We start from the raw sequence: 15,819 nt of genomic DNA, 5'->3' as shown, positions 1-15,819 counted from the left end.
ACGAGGGCTATCCACAAAGTACATTACGTTTTGGAATTAAAAATAAGTAAAGTATTGGAAATTTTTTATTGTATACAGATGAAAGCCACACTTAAATACTACTTTTCTACATAGTTGCTATTTAAATTAAGGCACTTATCGTAGCGATGGACGAGCTTGGAAATTCCTTCCTCGTAAAATTCGGCCGCTTGCGCCTTCAACCACGTGGTTACCTCTTCTCGAAGCTGTGCATCGTCATCAAAACGCTGCATAGCCAACCACTTCTTCATTGCTGGGAATAAGTGGAAGTCGCTCGGTGCCAGGTCGGGACTGTACGGCGGATGAGTAAACAACTCCCACTTAAAAGATTCGAGAACTTCACGAGTGGCATTTGCCGTGTGGGCCCGGACGTTGTCGTGAATCAGCAAGATCTTTGATCCCAACTTTCCCCTGCGCTTGTTTTGTATTGCTCTTCTGAGGATGTGCAGAGTTTGGCAATACCTTTGATAGTTTATTGTAGTGCCTCTTTAGAGGAAATCCACAAAAATCACACCTTTTCTGTCCCAAAAGACAGTCGCCACGTGGTTGAAGGCGCAGGTGGCCGAATTTTACGACGAAGGAATTTCCAAGCTCGTCCATCGGTACGATAAGTGCCTTAATTTAAATGGCAACTATGTAGAAAAGTAGTATTTAAGTGTGGCTTTCATCTGTATATAACAAAAAAATTCCAATACTTTATTTATTTTTAATTTCAAACGTAACGTACTTTTTGGATATCCCTCGTAATTACATATACTTTTTTCAAATTTTTATACTTCGCTCTCGCGTGTTACCGCACATTTTGACACACAGGATGAGATTTAGGAGGAAACTTGCATCACCATGTTCAATCGGACACACAATATCGTTGTTGCCGGTCACTTGTTAATCTTTTTTTTTGTCTAGCATGGTGCTAATTTTGAAACATTTTTTTGCCATATTTCGTAGTGCGCCTACCAGGTAGAAACTTATTTGATGTGTGCACGCGATCGCGTGTAAGAGAGACAGAGAGAGAAAGAGAGAGGGACGGAGGGAGGGAAAGGAGAGGGCAGAGAGAGAGAGAGAGAGAGAGAGAGAGAGAGAGAGAGAGAGAGAGAGAGAGAGAGAGAGAAGGTGACCAGGGGAGTGAAGTTGAGAAAAAGGCATTTTTATATGTATAAAGATTTTGATATACTATGTTTTCTTTGAGGAAATTTCTTTGTACGATTCATTAAGGCATTTTTGTTGGCATAGTGTTGTGTATTGATTCGGAACTATCTTGTATCGCTGAATACAGAAACTGAGCTGCAGTTTAAACACTGCCTAATAATCACCAGCAGACACTAAAGTAATGAAAATCTAAAACAGTTTCTCTGTTACTTGAGCACAGAAAACTGGAAAGAGATTTATATTTGCAAACCGACAGATGCAGAATGTAATAACTTTATTAGTAATTTTTCCACCTGTTTTGAAATGTGCTTCTCTCGAACACGGAGGAAAATATGCACAAGGAAAACAAAAAATAAAGGGATCAGTTCCGTGATTTTGGTATTCTCAAACAAAGAAGGATTACTATACAGATTGTCAAAACAGCTCACATCGCCGGAATATGATACTTATTACGAAACATAAAAAACGATCTTCAAATATGCTATCAAACAAGCAAAAATAATGTTAAACTACACACTAATACGATGAAAGTCATATGTAATATTGTAAGGAAGGAAACTGCAGCAGGACAGACACATTTCAATAATATTGACTGCCTAGTGGAGAAATCAGCTGTGATAACTGAACCTACAATAATCGAAAAGAAATTTAATTCCTACTTTACACAGATAGCTGAACAAATATAAGTCAAAATTTACAGAGTACTCCCAGAAATCAAACCAGATGTACTATAAATAATAAATATATATTTCTGTACCCCACCAATGACAAGGCAATATTTGTTATAATCAAAGAACTGAAGCCCAAATTCCCTGTTCATACTGACAACATGCTACATCTTGAAGAAATGTGCTCCCCCCATAGCCAGGCCGCTTGTCGTCATTTGTAACTGTTCTATATCTGAAGGGGCGTTCCCAGAAAAAATTGAAGACAGCAAAAGTAAAAACTCGGTTCAAGAAAGATATAAAATTAGAAGGATCAAACTACATGTCTGTTTCACTACTATCTGGTTTTTCCAAAATAACTGAAAAATCTATTATAAAAGACTAATCAGTTTCATAGAAAAAATTATTGCTTTTCAAATACCCAACATGGATTCCAGAAATCTTAATCCACCAAGACTGCTATTGCTGCATTCCTAAATGAAGCCTTAAATGCAACAGACAGCGTAGAGCATATCTTAACCGTATTTCTAGACCTCTCTAAGTATCCGATGCCATCAATAAGAACATCTTGCTTAAGAAACTTGAATCTGTAGGTATTAGGGCATCATCACATCTCCAAAATGGAGAGCATGTAGTTGAGGTTGCTATCCAAGAAGGGAACAAGATAAAGTCCTACTGCGCCCTTCACCGCCACCGCCTATCATCATAGCATGAGGTCTGAAAGTGGTCAAAAACTGACCGAAACTGATAACCACAAAATAAATGTTTTTGCGGTCGAGGATGTTTGTGTTCATTTTATTGTCATTATTTCGCCAGATATTCAAGGGTTAGATTTACTGTATAGTACAAAATTATGTTTGTTGTTGATCCTGTGTATGGTGATGTCTAGGAATTTTATCATGTCTGCTTCTGTTTCAATTATGAATTTAATTTTAGGATGGACTATGCTTATTTCACTGTGTTGGTGTTTTATCCAGGAGCCGGTTTCATCTACCTAACAAGCGATGTCATTTACGTAGCAGTGCTGGTGTGTATCCTTGTATTGTTTTGCATGTATAATTCCACTGAATATTTTGTTTTCATTGCTCAAAGCAAGGGGAAACTACAGCCGTAATTTTTCCCGAGGACATGCAGCTTTACTGTATGATTAAATGATGATGGCATCCTCTTGGGTAAAATATTCCGGAGGTAAAATAGTCCCCCATTCGGATCTCCGGGCGGGGACTACTCAGGAGGATGTCGTTATCAGGAGAAAGATAACTGGCGTTCTACGGATCGGAGCGTGGAATGTCAGATCCCTCAATCGGGCAGGTAGGTTAGAAAATTTAAAAAGGGAAATGGATAGGTTAAAGTTAGATATAGTGGGAATTAGTGAAGTTCGGTGGCAGGAGGAACAAGACTTCTGGTCAGGTGACTACAGGGTTATAAACACAAAATCAAATAGGGGTAATGCAGGAGTAGGTTTAATAATGAATAGGAAAATAGGAATGCGGGTAAGCTACTACAAACAGCATAGTGAACGCATTATTGTGGCCAAGATAGATACGAAGCCAAGGCCTACTACAGTAGTACAAGTTTATATGCCAACTAGCTCTGCAGATGATGAAGAAATTGAAGAAATGTACGATGAAATAAAAGAAATTATTCAGATAGTGAAGGGAGACGAAAATTTAATAGTAATGGGTGACTGGAATTCGAGTGTAGGAAAAGGGAGAGAAGGAAACATAGTAGGTGAATATGGATTGGGGCTAAGAAATGAAAGAGGAAGCCGCCTAGTAGAATTTTGCACAGAGCATAACTTAATCATAGCTAACACTTGGTTTAAGAATCATGAAAGAAGGTTGTATACGTGGAAGAACCCTGGAGATACTAAAAGGTATCAGATAGATTATATAATGGTAAGACAGAGATTTAGGAACCAGGTTTTAAGTTGTAAGACATTTCCAGGGGCAGATGTGGACTCTGACCACAATCTATTGGTTATGACCTGTAGATTAAAACTGAAGAAACTGCAAAAATGTGGGAAATTAAGGAGATGGGACCTGGATAAACTGAAAGAACCAGAGGTTGTACAGAGTTTCAGAGAGAGCATAAGGGAACAATTGACAGGAATAGGGGAAAGAAATACAGTAGAAGAAGAATGGGTAGCTCTGAGGGATGTAGTAGTGAAGGCAGCAGAGGATAAAGTAGGTACAAAGACGAGGGCTGCTAGAAATCCTTGGGTAACAGAAGAAATATTGAATTTAATTGATGAAAGGAGAAAATATAGAAATGCAGTAAATGAAGCAGGCAAAAAGGAATACAAACGTCTCAAAAATGAGATCGACAGGAAGTGCAAAATGGCTAAACAGGGATGGTTAGAGGACAAATGTAAGGATGTAGAAGCTTATCTCACTAGGGGTAAGATAGATACTGCCTACAGGAAAATTAAAGAGACCTTTGGAGAGAAGAGAACGACGTGTATGAATATCAAGAGCTCAGATGGCAGCCCAGTTCTAAGCAAAGAAGGGAAGGCAGAAAGGTGGAAGGAGTATATAGAAGGTTTATACAAGGGCGATGTACTTGAGGACAATATTATGGAAATAGAAGAGGATGTAGATGAAGACGAAATGGGAGATACGATACTGCGTGAAGAGTTTGACAGAGCACTGAAAGACCTGAGTCGAAACAAGGCCCCCGGAGTAGACAACATTCCATTAGAACTACTAATGGCCTTGGGAGAGCCAGTCATGACAAAACTCTACCAGCTGGTGAGCAAGATGTATGAGACAGGCGAAATACCCTCTGACTTCAAGAAGAATATAATAATTCCAATCCCAAAGAAAGCAGGTGCTGACAGATGTGAAAATTACCGAACTATCAGTTTAATAAGCCACGGCTGCAAAATACTAACGCGAATTCTTTACAGACGAATGGAAAAACTGGTAGATGCAGACCTCGGGGAGGATCAGTTGGGATTCCGTCGAAATGTTGGAACACGTGAGGCAATACTGACCTTACGACTTATCTTAGAAGAAAGATTAAGAAAAGGCAAACCTACGTTTCTAGCATTTGTAGACTTAGAGAAAGCTTTTGACAATGTTGACTGGAATACTCTTTTTCAAATTCTAAAGGTGGCAGGGGTAAAATACAGGGAGCGAAAGGCTATTTATAATTTGTACAGAAACCAGATGGCAGTAATAAGAGTCGAGGGGCATGAAAGGGAAGCAGTGGTTGGGAAAGGAGTGAGACAGGGTTGTAGCCTCTCCCCGATGTTGTTCAATCTGTATATTGAGCAAGCAGTAAAGGAAACAAAAGAAAAATTTGGAGTAGGTATTAAAATTCATGGAGACGAAGTAAAAACTTTGAGGTTCGCCGATGACATTGTAATTCTGTCAGAGACAGCAAAGGACTTGGAAGAGCAGTTGAACGGAATGGACAGTGTCTTGAAAGGAGGATATAAGATGAACATTAACAAAAGCAAAACGAGGATAATTGAATTTAGTCAAATTAAATCGGGTGATGCTGAGGTAATTAGATTAGGAAATGAGACACTTAAAGTAGTAAAGGAGTTTTGCTATTTAGGAAGTAAAATAACTGATGATGGTCGAAGTAGAGAGGATATAAAATGTAGACTGGCAATGGCAAGGAAAGCGTTTCTGAAGAAGAGAAATTTGTTAACATCGAATATAGATTTATGTATCAGGAAGTCGTTTCTGAAAGTATTTGTTTGGAGTGTAGCCATGTATGGAAGTGAAACATGGACGATAACTAGTTTGGACAAGAAGAGAATAGAAGCTTTCGAAATGTGGTGCTACAGAAGAATACTGAAGATAAGGTGGATAGATCACGTAACTAATGAGGAGGTATTGAATAGGATTGGGGAGAAGAGAAGTTTGTGGCACAACTTGACTAGAAGAAGGGATCGGTTGGTAGGACATGTTTTGAGGCATCAGGGGATCACAAATTTAGCATTGGAGGGCAGCGTGGAGGGTAAAAATCGTAGAGGGAGACCGAGAGATGAGTACACTAAGCAGATTCAGAAGGATGTAGGTTGCAGTAGGTACTGGGAGATGAAGCAGCTTGCACAGGATAGAGTAGCATGGAGAGCTGCATCAAACCAGTCTCAGGACTGAAGACAACAACAACAACGTGGTTCAGAAACATGTCGGCAAGTGGGAGACTAGTAGGTGAGCCCATGGAGAGGCATTTTTTATGAAAAGAGCTCCTAATGAAAATGAATTAATTGTGTTATAAGCTTTGGAATGGATACTTTTTACCATGTGTGTTTTTGTTGTGTTTATTACTGCAGTTGGTCTTTGACCATGTTGACTGTTCCTCCTATTGGCAAATTTGTTACAACTCCTGTTTAGTATCAAATATTATTATGCAGGTTGGTTGCTATGTTATATCTTATCAGTTATTGAATCAGTTGTCGGAATTCATGTTTACATGTTTTGTCAGTCACAAATGAGATCAAGTTTTTATTTGTCATCATAATTACACTACTGAGGATTGCCTAGTATCAACTGTGTGGTTGCATGATACAACAAAAGGTGGACAATGAGACTGATTATGAGAGGATTCCAGGAAAGTTATAATATGGCTTCACTGTAGAAGGCCAACTCTTCTGGATTGACAAAGATGTACATTTGCTTCTCACAGTGTCAAAAACAGGCCACAAGGTGGAATAAAGAAAACACAAGAACAAACATGGTGATGAAGTCTCTGCTTTGATTGAAAAATCTCCTATGAAGTCAACATGCAAATGTGCTGTAGAACTCTATATACCAAGGACAACAATGAAGAATCACATTAAAAAAAGTTTTTAAGGTCACACAATTTCAACTGATATTCATAAACTAGTTACTGAATATGTACCAGAATGTGTGCATTTTATCATGCCATGCTTTTTTAACTCAGTTTGCAGTGAACCATCCAAAGGTTATGTCTCCAGATGAGTGTGCCATTTACCCAAGCTCATGTGTTAGAAATATTGTTATTTGGGCCCAAGATAGTCCTCATTACATCGTTGAGCTAGAAAGGAACCTGCCTCACATAGTAATAGGGCAGCAATGACATCACAACATCTGCTTGGACTGTACTTCTTTTAAGTGTGTGAGTTCCCAAATGACAATTTTCCAGAATAGCGGATAAATCTTGGTCAACCAGGAAGACCAGCTTCCTTGAAATGGCCACCAGTCCTGATTTCACCATACCTAACATCTCTTTGTGGGGAGTCATTAACGCACATGTATGTGCACACTGTTACACAAACTAAGAACTGTGCAATGTTGTTGACTAGGCACCTCACACTATAACATTAGACATGCTGAAAAGTTTGTCAAGAATAACATATAGGTGTGTGGAAATGTCTTTACTGCATGATCAGAAACATACTGATATGTTGCACTCTTAATAGGTAAGTAAGTACTTGTACTAAAACCAGTCAGATCAATAAGGTGATATCAAAGGTACCGGGTTTGTTGTTGGTGGTATACATAAATATTTTTATCTTTTCTGTCAGTTTGTTGGAGTATTGTATGTTTCTGTCTTCTGTGAAAGTGTACTGTTTGTTTAATATGTAAGAGTATATCTAGCTAGGTGGTAATATGATGCATTTCTGAAGAAGACTATAGCTTTAGTCAATGTTGGGTTTGTGTATTTTTATAAGACAATTTAAACTGAGTGTTTTGGAATTTTGTGCCACATATTTTCCTTGAAAATTTGTGCTGGTACTTTGAGGGGTTTTATAATCTTCCATGTGCTTGTTTAGTACATCTTGATGGGATCAGTGATTATTATAGTGATATCATTCTCATCTAGGAATTCTTTTGAATTCTTGATGTTTTCTGTTTCATGAGCTTCAGCCCCCATCAAGGTTATGATAACACATGGTAAAAAAAGGGAAACGAGCAGTACTGGCCACTGAGGCAAAAAAGACATTGTGGATTGGAAAGAAGTGAAAGAGCAGCCAAAATGTGAAATTACTGAAAACGAAAGTGTGCTAGTGCTATTTATGCAGCTCAACAGGGAATTAAACATGGTTTTTTGAAATTAAAAATGAAAGTTATAATTATAATAACCTTTAGACCCCTGCCTAGCACAGACACATTATCTGAATCTATGTCTGGGTCAAATGTCAATGGAATGACTGGCTCGTACTTATCTTCAGGAGGTAAACTGACAGCTCTGCCAATAGACATATATATACACAAAGTACTCTTGCTTTCAGGAGTAAACCCGCTTCTTCAGGAATGAGAGAGGGATAGAATATGGAAGGTTAAAAATAAAAGACAGGTCACTCAGACTCCATACAAGTGACTCACTTGGAGTCTGGGTAGTGTGCCAGTCATTTTTAATCTTCGCCAATCTAGCTCTTTCTCCTCTCTGAGGAATAGTGAAAATCATTATGGTGATGGGAAATAATATCATGTTGGATGTAATAATGCATTTTGCATAATTAGTTGCCAAGGTCAAATATTTCCAAGGCCAATTATTGCCAAAGTCGTTAGTTGCTAATGTAGAACAAACAAAAATATTGTTGATAATAATAATTTGCATAATATATCCTGTTTTTAAATTACGTGTTACAGGCCACAATGCGATAAATAAATAACTGAATTTTCTCCTCGCTGAGGAAAGAACAGTTAATGGGCCCTCTCATCCTGGGATATGGGTAACTTGTCCTTCCTTTTTAACCATCACCAATCTGTCAGTACTGAAAGCTAATATAGTGTGGGTATCTTTATATGTGTGTATTAGCAGTACTGAAATTTCACCTCTCGATTCATAAGTTCATACTTTGTTATGAGAGTTTTTTGTTTCTTTTGATACAAAACCTAAATCACATACTCAAGCTATTCAACAATGCTGGCGAGGCGACCATGGCACCCTGACCATTAAATGCCATAAGCGTCAATGTTCTATTGATATTTCTGTGTTTTGAACAAATGTTTAATTTTTTCCAGGAGAAATATATCTCACTTAGCTATATTCCTCAAAATCATACATATTATTTCCATCTGCCCTGAAAGACAGAAAAATAATTGCAACTTGCTACAGAGAATCGAAAAGTAGAGATTATACTAGAAGTCTGAATGGACACAATAAACTGTCCAAAATATTGACACAAGGTAAAAAGATATTGGCGTGGCAAAACTAGGTGATTTCTTGGACTGATACAGTTATGAAGGATACAAACTTGGAAGAAACGCCAGTTTTTAGATGACTATGCCAGCACAATATGGATTCAACAAATATGGACTACATGTATTAAATCCTACTTCGTGCGTGATTTGCTTCTTTCCACTACTTTCACTTGTGTTGAACAGTCCTTCCATCTGCCACAGCTCGTTGACATGTACATAATAAAATTTGGAGTTCCTATTTTAAAACGTATGTACATAACAAACCTGAATTTCAACATCGATATGCAAAATTGGCAACATTTACTTTAATTTCAATCCATGTTTTACGGTTTGAGGTTTCTTGGCATATCTGGACTCTATGGACTCATTTCATCAGCTAAATTGGACTTGAGTGTTTACAATTTGAGAACTATAAATGGGAAGGTGACTATCATAATTTGGGGTCTAGACTGTGAACATAACTTTTTTCCACATACTCGCTACACTTATCTATCGCAGAGAGAATTAAATTTTGATACATTATTCGGGATTTAAGTCCAATGTTGCAACATACCAATAGTTACTTAATGTGTCAAAGAAGATGGAGTTTAACAATCACAAACCTATTTGAACTCAGAAAAAGCGAACACATTATCAGATTTGGTTCTGACAAACTTCAAGCAGACACTGTTTAGCTTTATTGCTTTTGTATTAGAAAGAATAACTAGTTAATTGTGAATGCTCAGGCAGTAATCTACATCCAAATCTGTTCTGCACTATCATATGGTGTGTAGTGGCAGGTACATTGTGGATCAGTAGAAGAATGCCCTCCCTGCCTGCTTCCCCAGTCCCACACACACCACGTCGATAATGCTTGTTTAGATTAACTCTGAGCGAGATTGAGTATGAGAATTTCTAGTTTTACCTCTTGTTAATTAAGGTATTAGTATGTGGGAGGAACTGATACATTTCTTAATACAAAATATTGTATAATTCGTTGGGCGAGTTTTGCAAGTTAACTACTTTGTCGATATTCGCACGCCCATACTTGGTCTGGCATCTACTACTCTGCTGAATGATGGACAACACTAAACTAATCCACATTTTACATGCAGTACGTTGCCTTATCTTTGTTTGATGGTCAGCTGGCAGTATCTGAACTAAATTTCAACCACCAGCTGGTCGTAATGCATTTCAAAACGATTTACTAACGATACGACCATCCTACATATGGTTGTTATGGTAACTGTAGATTTCAGGTTGACGAGGTGATTAGCTCTATTGACCACACCAAACAGGGCTATTCACTAGTACAAAATTCTTTGAAAACTCACTGTAAAAATACCGAAAAGTACAATTCTGTTGCGACAAGGTGACAAATGCATAAGCACTCGAAACTCGTCAACGATATAAAAAATAGATCATAGGGGTGAACATAAATGAATGACCTTTTATCTTTTGAAATATTTCTTCAACCATTTTTTCAGAAAGTGCAGGAATAAAGTAGTGTAGTAGTTCTCTTCCTTGAAAGGCTGCTATAAAATTTTGAGATAATCAGTGCGAATGGATTGTTACTAAATTCTGATGGTAAACAGCATAAAGAATTAATTACTTCGACTAGATTGCCACAAACTTTAAAAATAATTACTCAAAAAAAGAAGATCAAATAACGCTAGTTTTTGAGACTACAGCTCACAACCTTAAACGGGAAGCTTAAAGTCTAAATTTAATTTAACACCTTACCTCAGTTTCATTTGCAGGACACTTGATTACTGCAGTTGGCATTACAAAATGAAGAAACATACTTATTTTGTGTATTTACATTCTATAATGAGGAAAGGGAACAGAAGGAAAAATAGTACGAGAACATGGGCTCAGGAAAAGGAATAAACTTGGTGGAATTGTGCATAAAGCGCAGTTTAATTACGGCTAACACTTGGTTGAAGAACCATGAATGAAACTGTATGTGGAAGAGCCCGAAGGTAATGGAAGGTTTCAGATGGATTCTGTAATGGTAAGATAGAGATTTAGAAATGGCAATTAAAAAAGTTTCAAGGAGTAGGGTTTTATGCTGACTATAATTTATTGGATGTGAAAAGCAGATTGAACTAGAAATATTGTAGAAAGGTAGTAAATTTAGAACACTGGATTTGGGAAGTTGAAGAACATATATTTTGTTGGAAAGCTTCAAAGCGAACATCAGGCAATGAATGACTGTAAAAGAAGGAAGCAATAAAACTGAAGTCGAATGGGTAGCTTTGAGAGATGAAAAAGTGGATACCTCACATGAGCAAATAAGTGAAAGAGAAAGGCTGAATATAAATTCTTGCATAAGGAGGTCAGAAGTCACGCGGTTTTCCTGTGAGTGGCCGAGAAAACAATATAGGCACACTGCCACTCAGAATCGATACGAGAATGACTTAGGGGTTAGCATGAACGAAAATAATGAAGAAAAAAAATGTTCAAAATGCAGAAAATGAAGTAGGCAAAAGGGAATACAGCAGTCTAAAAAATATGATAGATTGAAAGCGCAAAATGACAAAACATGAATGGCCAAAGGTGCAATGCAAAGATACAGAAACATACACAGCTATGAGAAAGTCACATGAAGCCTATAGGAAAATTTAAGTAACATTTGGAGCAAATATGGGATGGTGGCATAGGTCACGATGTCTTGGTTGTGGCGTTTTGAACTCGAGGAAATGGCCAATCGGACCTCTCCCGGATGCAGTTACGGCGCGTAGACAATAAATTAACTACGGGCCCACAGAAAAGTACTCTCATACTTCTAAAAGTCAACTTCCATTACGTATAAATCCAATAGTTAAATTAGGAAACGTGTTTATCATTAGACCAACAGGTACACGATAGCTTAACATCCAACTAGACGAATAGCGAAACTTGGGTACAACACATTTAGAATATCCTGCACAGGAGGCAAGTAACACAATGCACAAAACTGCTTTTCCGATTTCGACCACGAAATATGTGGGAATCAATGCCCCAATGAAGAGGGTGGTTCCATTAAGCTGGTTTCATTAACTCCGTTTATGCTACCGGCTAAGGAATTATCGCGTCGATTCTGAACGGCTGCGTGTCTGAATTGTTTTCCTCGGCCACTCATAAGAAAACCACGTGACTTCAACCCTGTGCATTGCAGATTCTGACCTCCATCAAAGAAGCGTCAAAGGGAGAGCTGCAGCGTGGAAAAGAGGGGGTATGATCACAATACCGTCATTTGACACGCCCACGATGGTGATGGATAGAATTGTGATGTACTTTGGTCAAATGTGACATCCTTGACCCACATTAGATTTCAAATAAACTTTTAAACTCTGGCCTTCCGTTTGAAGCGTCGCCGTGTCAAAGGGTGACGTGGTAAGAGGCTACGCCTCTGCATCGCTGCAGAAGAACTTTGTAGGCACCTTTGAGGCAAATTTCAAACTTTTGTGTCGCAATAGCAGACAGTTAAGGGGTTTCTAAAAACTGATCCTTTAATCGAGCTGCGCACTGTAGTTTGCAGTGGAGTGCAGTAATTATGCAGAAATGAAGAGATCTACACAGCACAGACTGTAGCGAGAATTCCTGTTTTCGAACTGAAACCGCGGGCGGTGGCGCGGTGGTTAGAATACTATACTCGCATTCGGGTGGACAATAGTTTAAATCTGCATCCAGCCTCCACATTTAGATTTTCCGTGATTTTCCTAAATTGCTCCAGATAATGCCAAGATGGTTCCTTTCAAATGGCATGGCAGATTTTCCTTCCCCATCCATGAAATAATCTGAACTTGTGCTATGTCCCTAATGACATCGGTACCGGCGAGACGTTAAACCCCAATCTTCCTTCCTTCCTCGGAAGTGAACAACTCAACAACGAGTTACAGAACGTTTCTTGGGATAATTAAAGTTGCAAGAATAGAATTTTCTGAACACTGAAGCGTGTTTTAAGAATTATGTCTTGTAACTATCTAACAAACCCAACGTTGCCTAAGTATTCATTTTGCCAGTTTTCTATTACAAGCGAAAACAAGAAACGAACTGTGTTTGTAGTGAAGTATAAAAAAAAAATCATTTTCATGTATTCGCACAAACAAGTTTGAAATTGTGAAAGAGACGAACAGAGAAATATGTGTAATATCCAAATTAAGAAACATGATCCCGGACAGTTTCAGTAGGCTGCGCGTACCTGCAACGCTGTTTTGTAAACGTCTGTAAGGCACCTCCTCTTCATAGTTCTATAGATGGCTATCGTTTTTGCCTACAGCCGGTTACGCTTCACAATTGAAAGCCGTCGAAAGCACTGCCAGGAAGTGCCTTACCAGTAAAGAATAAATGTATAAATGTATTAAAACTTCATGCGCATTGCGGCTGTTTACCACGCATTCCAGTGTCTATGACGCCATATCTCCTGAACTGCGATAGGTAGTTCTTACGTCAACAGCGATTGTTGCCTCACGGTGACGGGCATGTGTACCAAGTTTGGTTGAAAGAAGTCCAGTATTCTAGGAGGAGCTGTGGAACACAGACACACACACATCTACACAGACACACACACCAAACAGCAACCCAGCCTCCCACCCATCCACACACACAATGTGGCCGAGCGGTTCTAGGCGCTGTCGCAGGTTCGCATCCTGCCTCTGGCATGGATGTGTGTGATGTCATTAAGTTAGTTAGGTTTAAGTAGTTCTAAGTCTAGGGGACTGATGATATCAGCTGTGAAGTCCCATAGTGCTTAGAGCCATTTGAACCATCTGAACCACACACACACACACACACACACACACACACACACACACACACACACACACGCACACGCACGCACACGCGCGCACGATTTCTAGAAAATCTTGAAGAGATATTTTGAAAAAAAAAAAAAAACTTTGTATATTGAAATCTGATTCGTTTATGCCCTTTGTCGTTACGAATGTGTCTGTTTACATGACATAGCGCTAAGCCTGAATACAGCTTTACAATAAAAAACAGTCTTGATAGAGGCTTCAAGAGCTTAAGGGTAGTATAGAAAAGAGTCCAGTGCACAGGTACACATGTATTCAACTGCCTAAGCGACAGTATTAAATATCTTATTACTAATATGGTGGAGCTTAAGAGTGATTGTTGCTCGTCGGTCTCGAGTGTTAATTAGGAAGGATCAATAGAACGTAAACTGAAGCTCCAGCGACAAGTGGCATGTTTCGTTAGAGGTTCATTTAACAAGCGCAAAAGCATTACAGATATGCTGAACGATCTCTAGTAGTATACACAAGAAGCCATCTTGATAGAAACTTAAGGTTAATAATTAATGTTACATAATAATTAATACTGACACCGCAATACAGTCGTATTTCATAGTGTCAAGCCATTTCAGAGTGTTGCTCCTGTATGGAATGTACAAGCTTGACTTCTTTCCATCACGCAGGGACTACTGTTTGTGTGGCGTGGCGCACAGTTGGCGGGTGAGCGAGCTGAGCCTTACCGTACTCTCCCCAGTAGTCGCCGCCTCCCGAGGCCTGCACCATGATGAGCACGCCGGAGCTGCGGTAGCGCGCCCGCGCCGAGATGCGCGGCACCACGAAGCTCAGCTGGAACTGCAGCGAGTCCACGTCCGACCTGCCGGCACGCCGCACACTCAGCCACTCACTACCTCACCTCGCAATCTTAGCGCGCTTATTGCGTGGGATGGTGCTATCCTAAGTTCAACCGTGTTGCCTACATCCCTAACGTTGCATTACAGTTTAAAACTTGTGCTGGAGGGTTGTAATTCCCTTGATGCATAACCCCAACACAAGATACATTTCATATATGAGTCACTCACATTTAAGTGCTACATACATAGGCTGCAATCAATGCGCGCACTTCTACAGCTGGTAACTGAAGGTGCTAACTACACCGAAGCGCCAAATAAACTGTTATAGACATGCCTATTCAAATACAGAGATATGTAAACAGGCAAAATTCGGAACTGCGGCCGGCAACGCCTATATAAGACAACAAGTGTCTGGCGCAGTTGTTGGATCGGTTACTGCTGCTACAATGGCAGGTTATCAAGATTTAAGTTGAATGACATTTTCACTCTGCAGTGGAGTGTGCGCTGATATGAAACTTCCTGGCACATTAAAACTGTGTGCTGGACCGAGACTCGAACTCAGGAGCTTTACCTTTCGCGGGCAAGTGTTCTACCAACCGAGTTGGAGTCTCGGTCCAGCACACAGTTTTAATGTGCCAGTAAGTTTCATATCAGCGCACACTCCGCTGCAGAGTGAAAATCTCGTTCTGGAAACATCCCTCTGTCTGTGGCTAAGCCATGTCTCCACAGTATCCTTTCTTTGAGGAGTGCTAGTTCTGCAATGTTCGCAGGAGAGCTTCTGTAAAGTTTGGAAGGTAGGAGACGAAATACTGGCAGAAGTAATGCTGTGAGGACGGGACGTGAGCCGTGCTTGGGTAGCTCAGTTGGTAGAGCATTTCCCCGCGAAAGGCGAAGGTCCCGAGTTCGAGTCTCGGTCTAGCACACACTTTTAATCTTCTAGGAAGTTTCAAGATCTAAGTTAGTTTGAACGTGGTGTTATATTCGGCCCACGAGCGATGGGACACAAAATCTCCGAGGTAGCGATGAAGTGGGGTTATTCCCGTACAAACACTTAAAGAGTGTACCGTGAATATCAGGAATCCGATAAAACATCAAATCTCTGACATCGCTGCGACCTGCAAGAAAGGTACCGATGACGACTGAAAGGAATCGCTCATCGTGACAGAAGTGCAATCCTTCCGAAGACTGCTGCAGATTTCAATGCTGCGCCATCAACAAGTGTAAGCGTGTGAACCATTCTACGAAACATAAGGGATATGGCCTTTCGCAGCCGAAGGCCCACTCGTGTACA

The 15,819-nt window shown here is 39.6% G+C and overlaps 1 protein-coding gene across 1 annotated transcript in view; it reads right to left on the bottom strand.

The window, feature by feature from the left end:
- LOC126337058 (protein takeout) overlaps nucleotides 1–15,819 on the bottom strand; it is a 70,897-nt gene that overhangs the window by 10,639 nt on the left and 44,439 nt on the right. The window contains exon 4 of the mRNA XM_050001386.1: nucleotides 14,418–14,551. Within this exon, the coding sequence (XP_049857343.1) occupies nucleotides 14,418–14,551 (134 nt within the window). The remainder of the gene's footprint in view (nucleotides 1–14,417; nucleotides 14,552–15,819) is intronic.

This window comes from Schistocerca gregaria, chromosome 2 (genome assembly GCF_023897955.1).
Source record: "Schistocerca gregaria isolate iqSchGreg1 chromosome 2, iqSchGreg1.2, whole genome shotgun sequence".
In the NCBI taxonomy this organism is placed as follows: domain Eukaryota; kingdom Metazoa; phylum Arthropoda; class Insecta; order Orthoptera; family Acrididae; genus Schistocerca; species Schistocerca gregaria.
The sequence above is the reverse complement of the archived record's forward strand: the minus strand, read 5'-3'. Positions and strand labels throughout refer to the sequence as shown.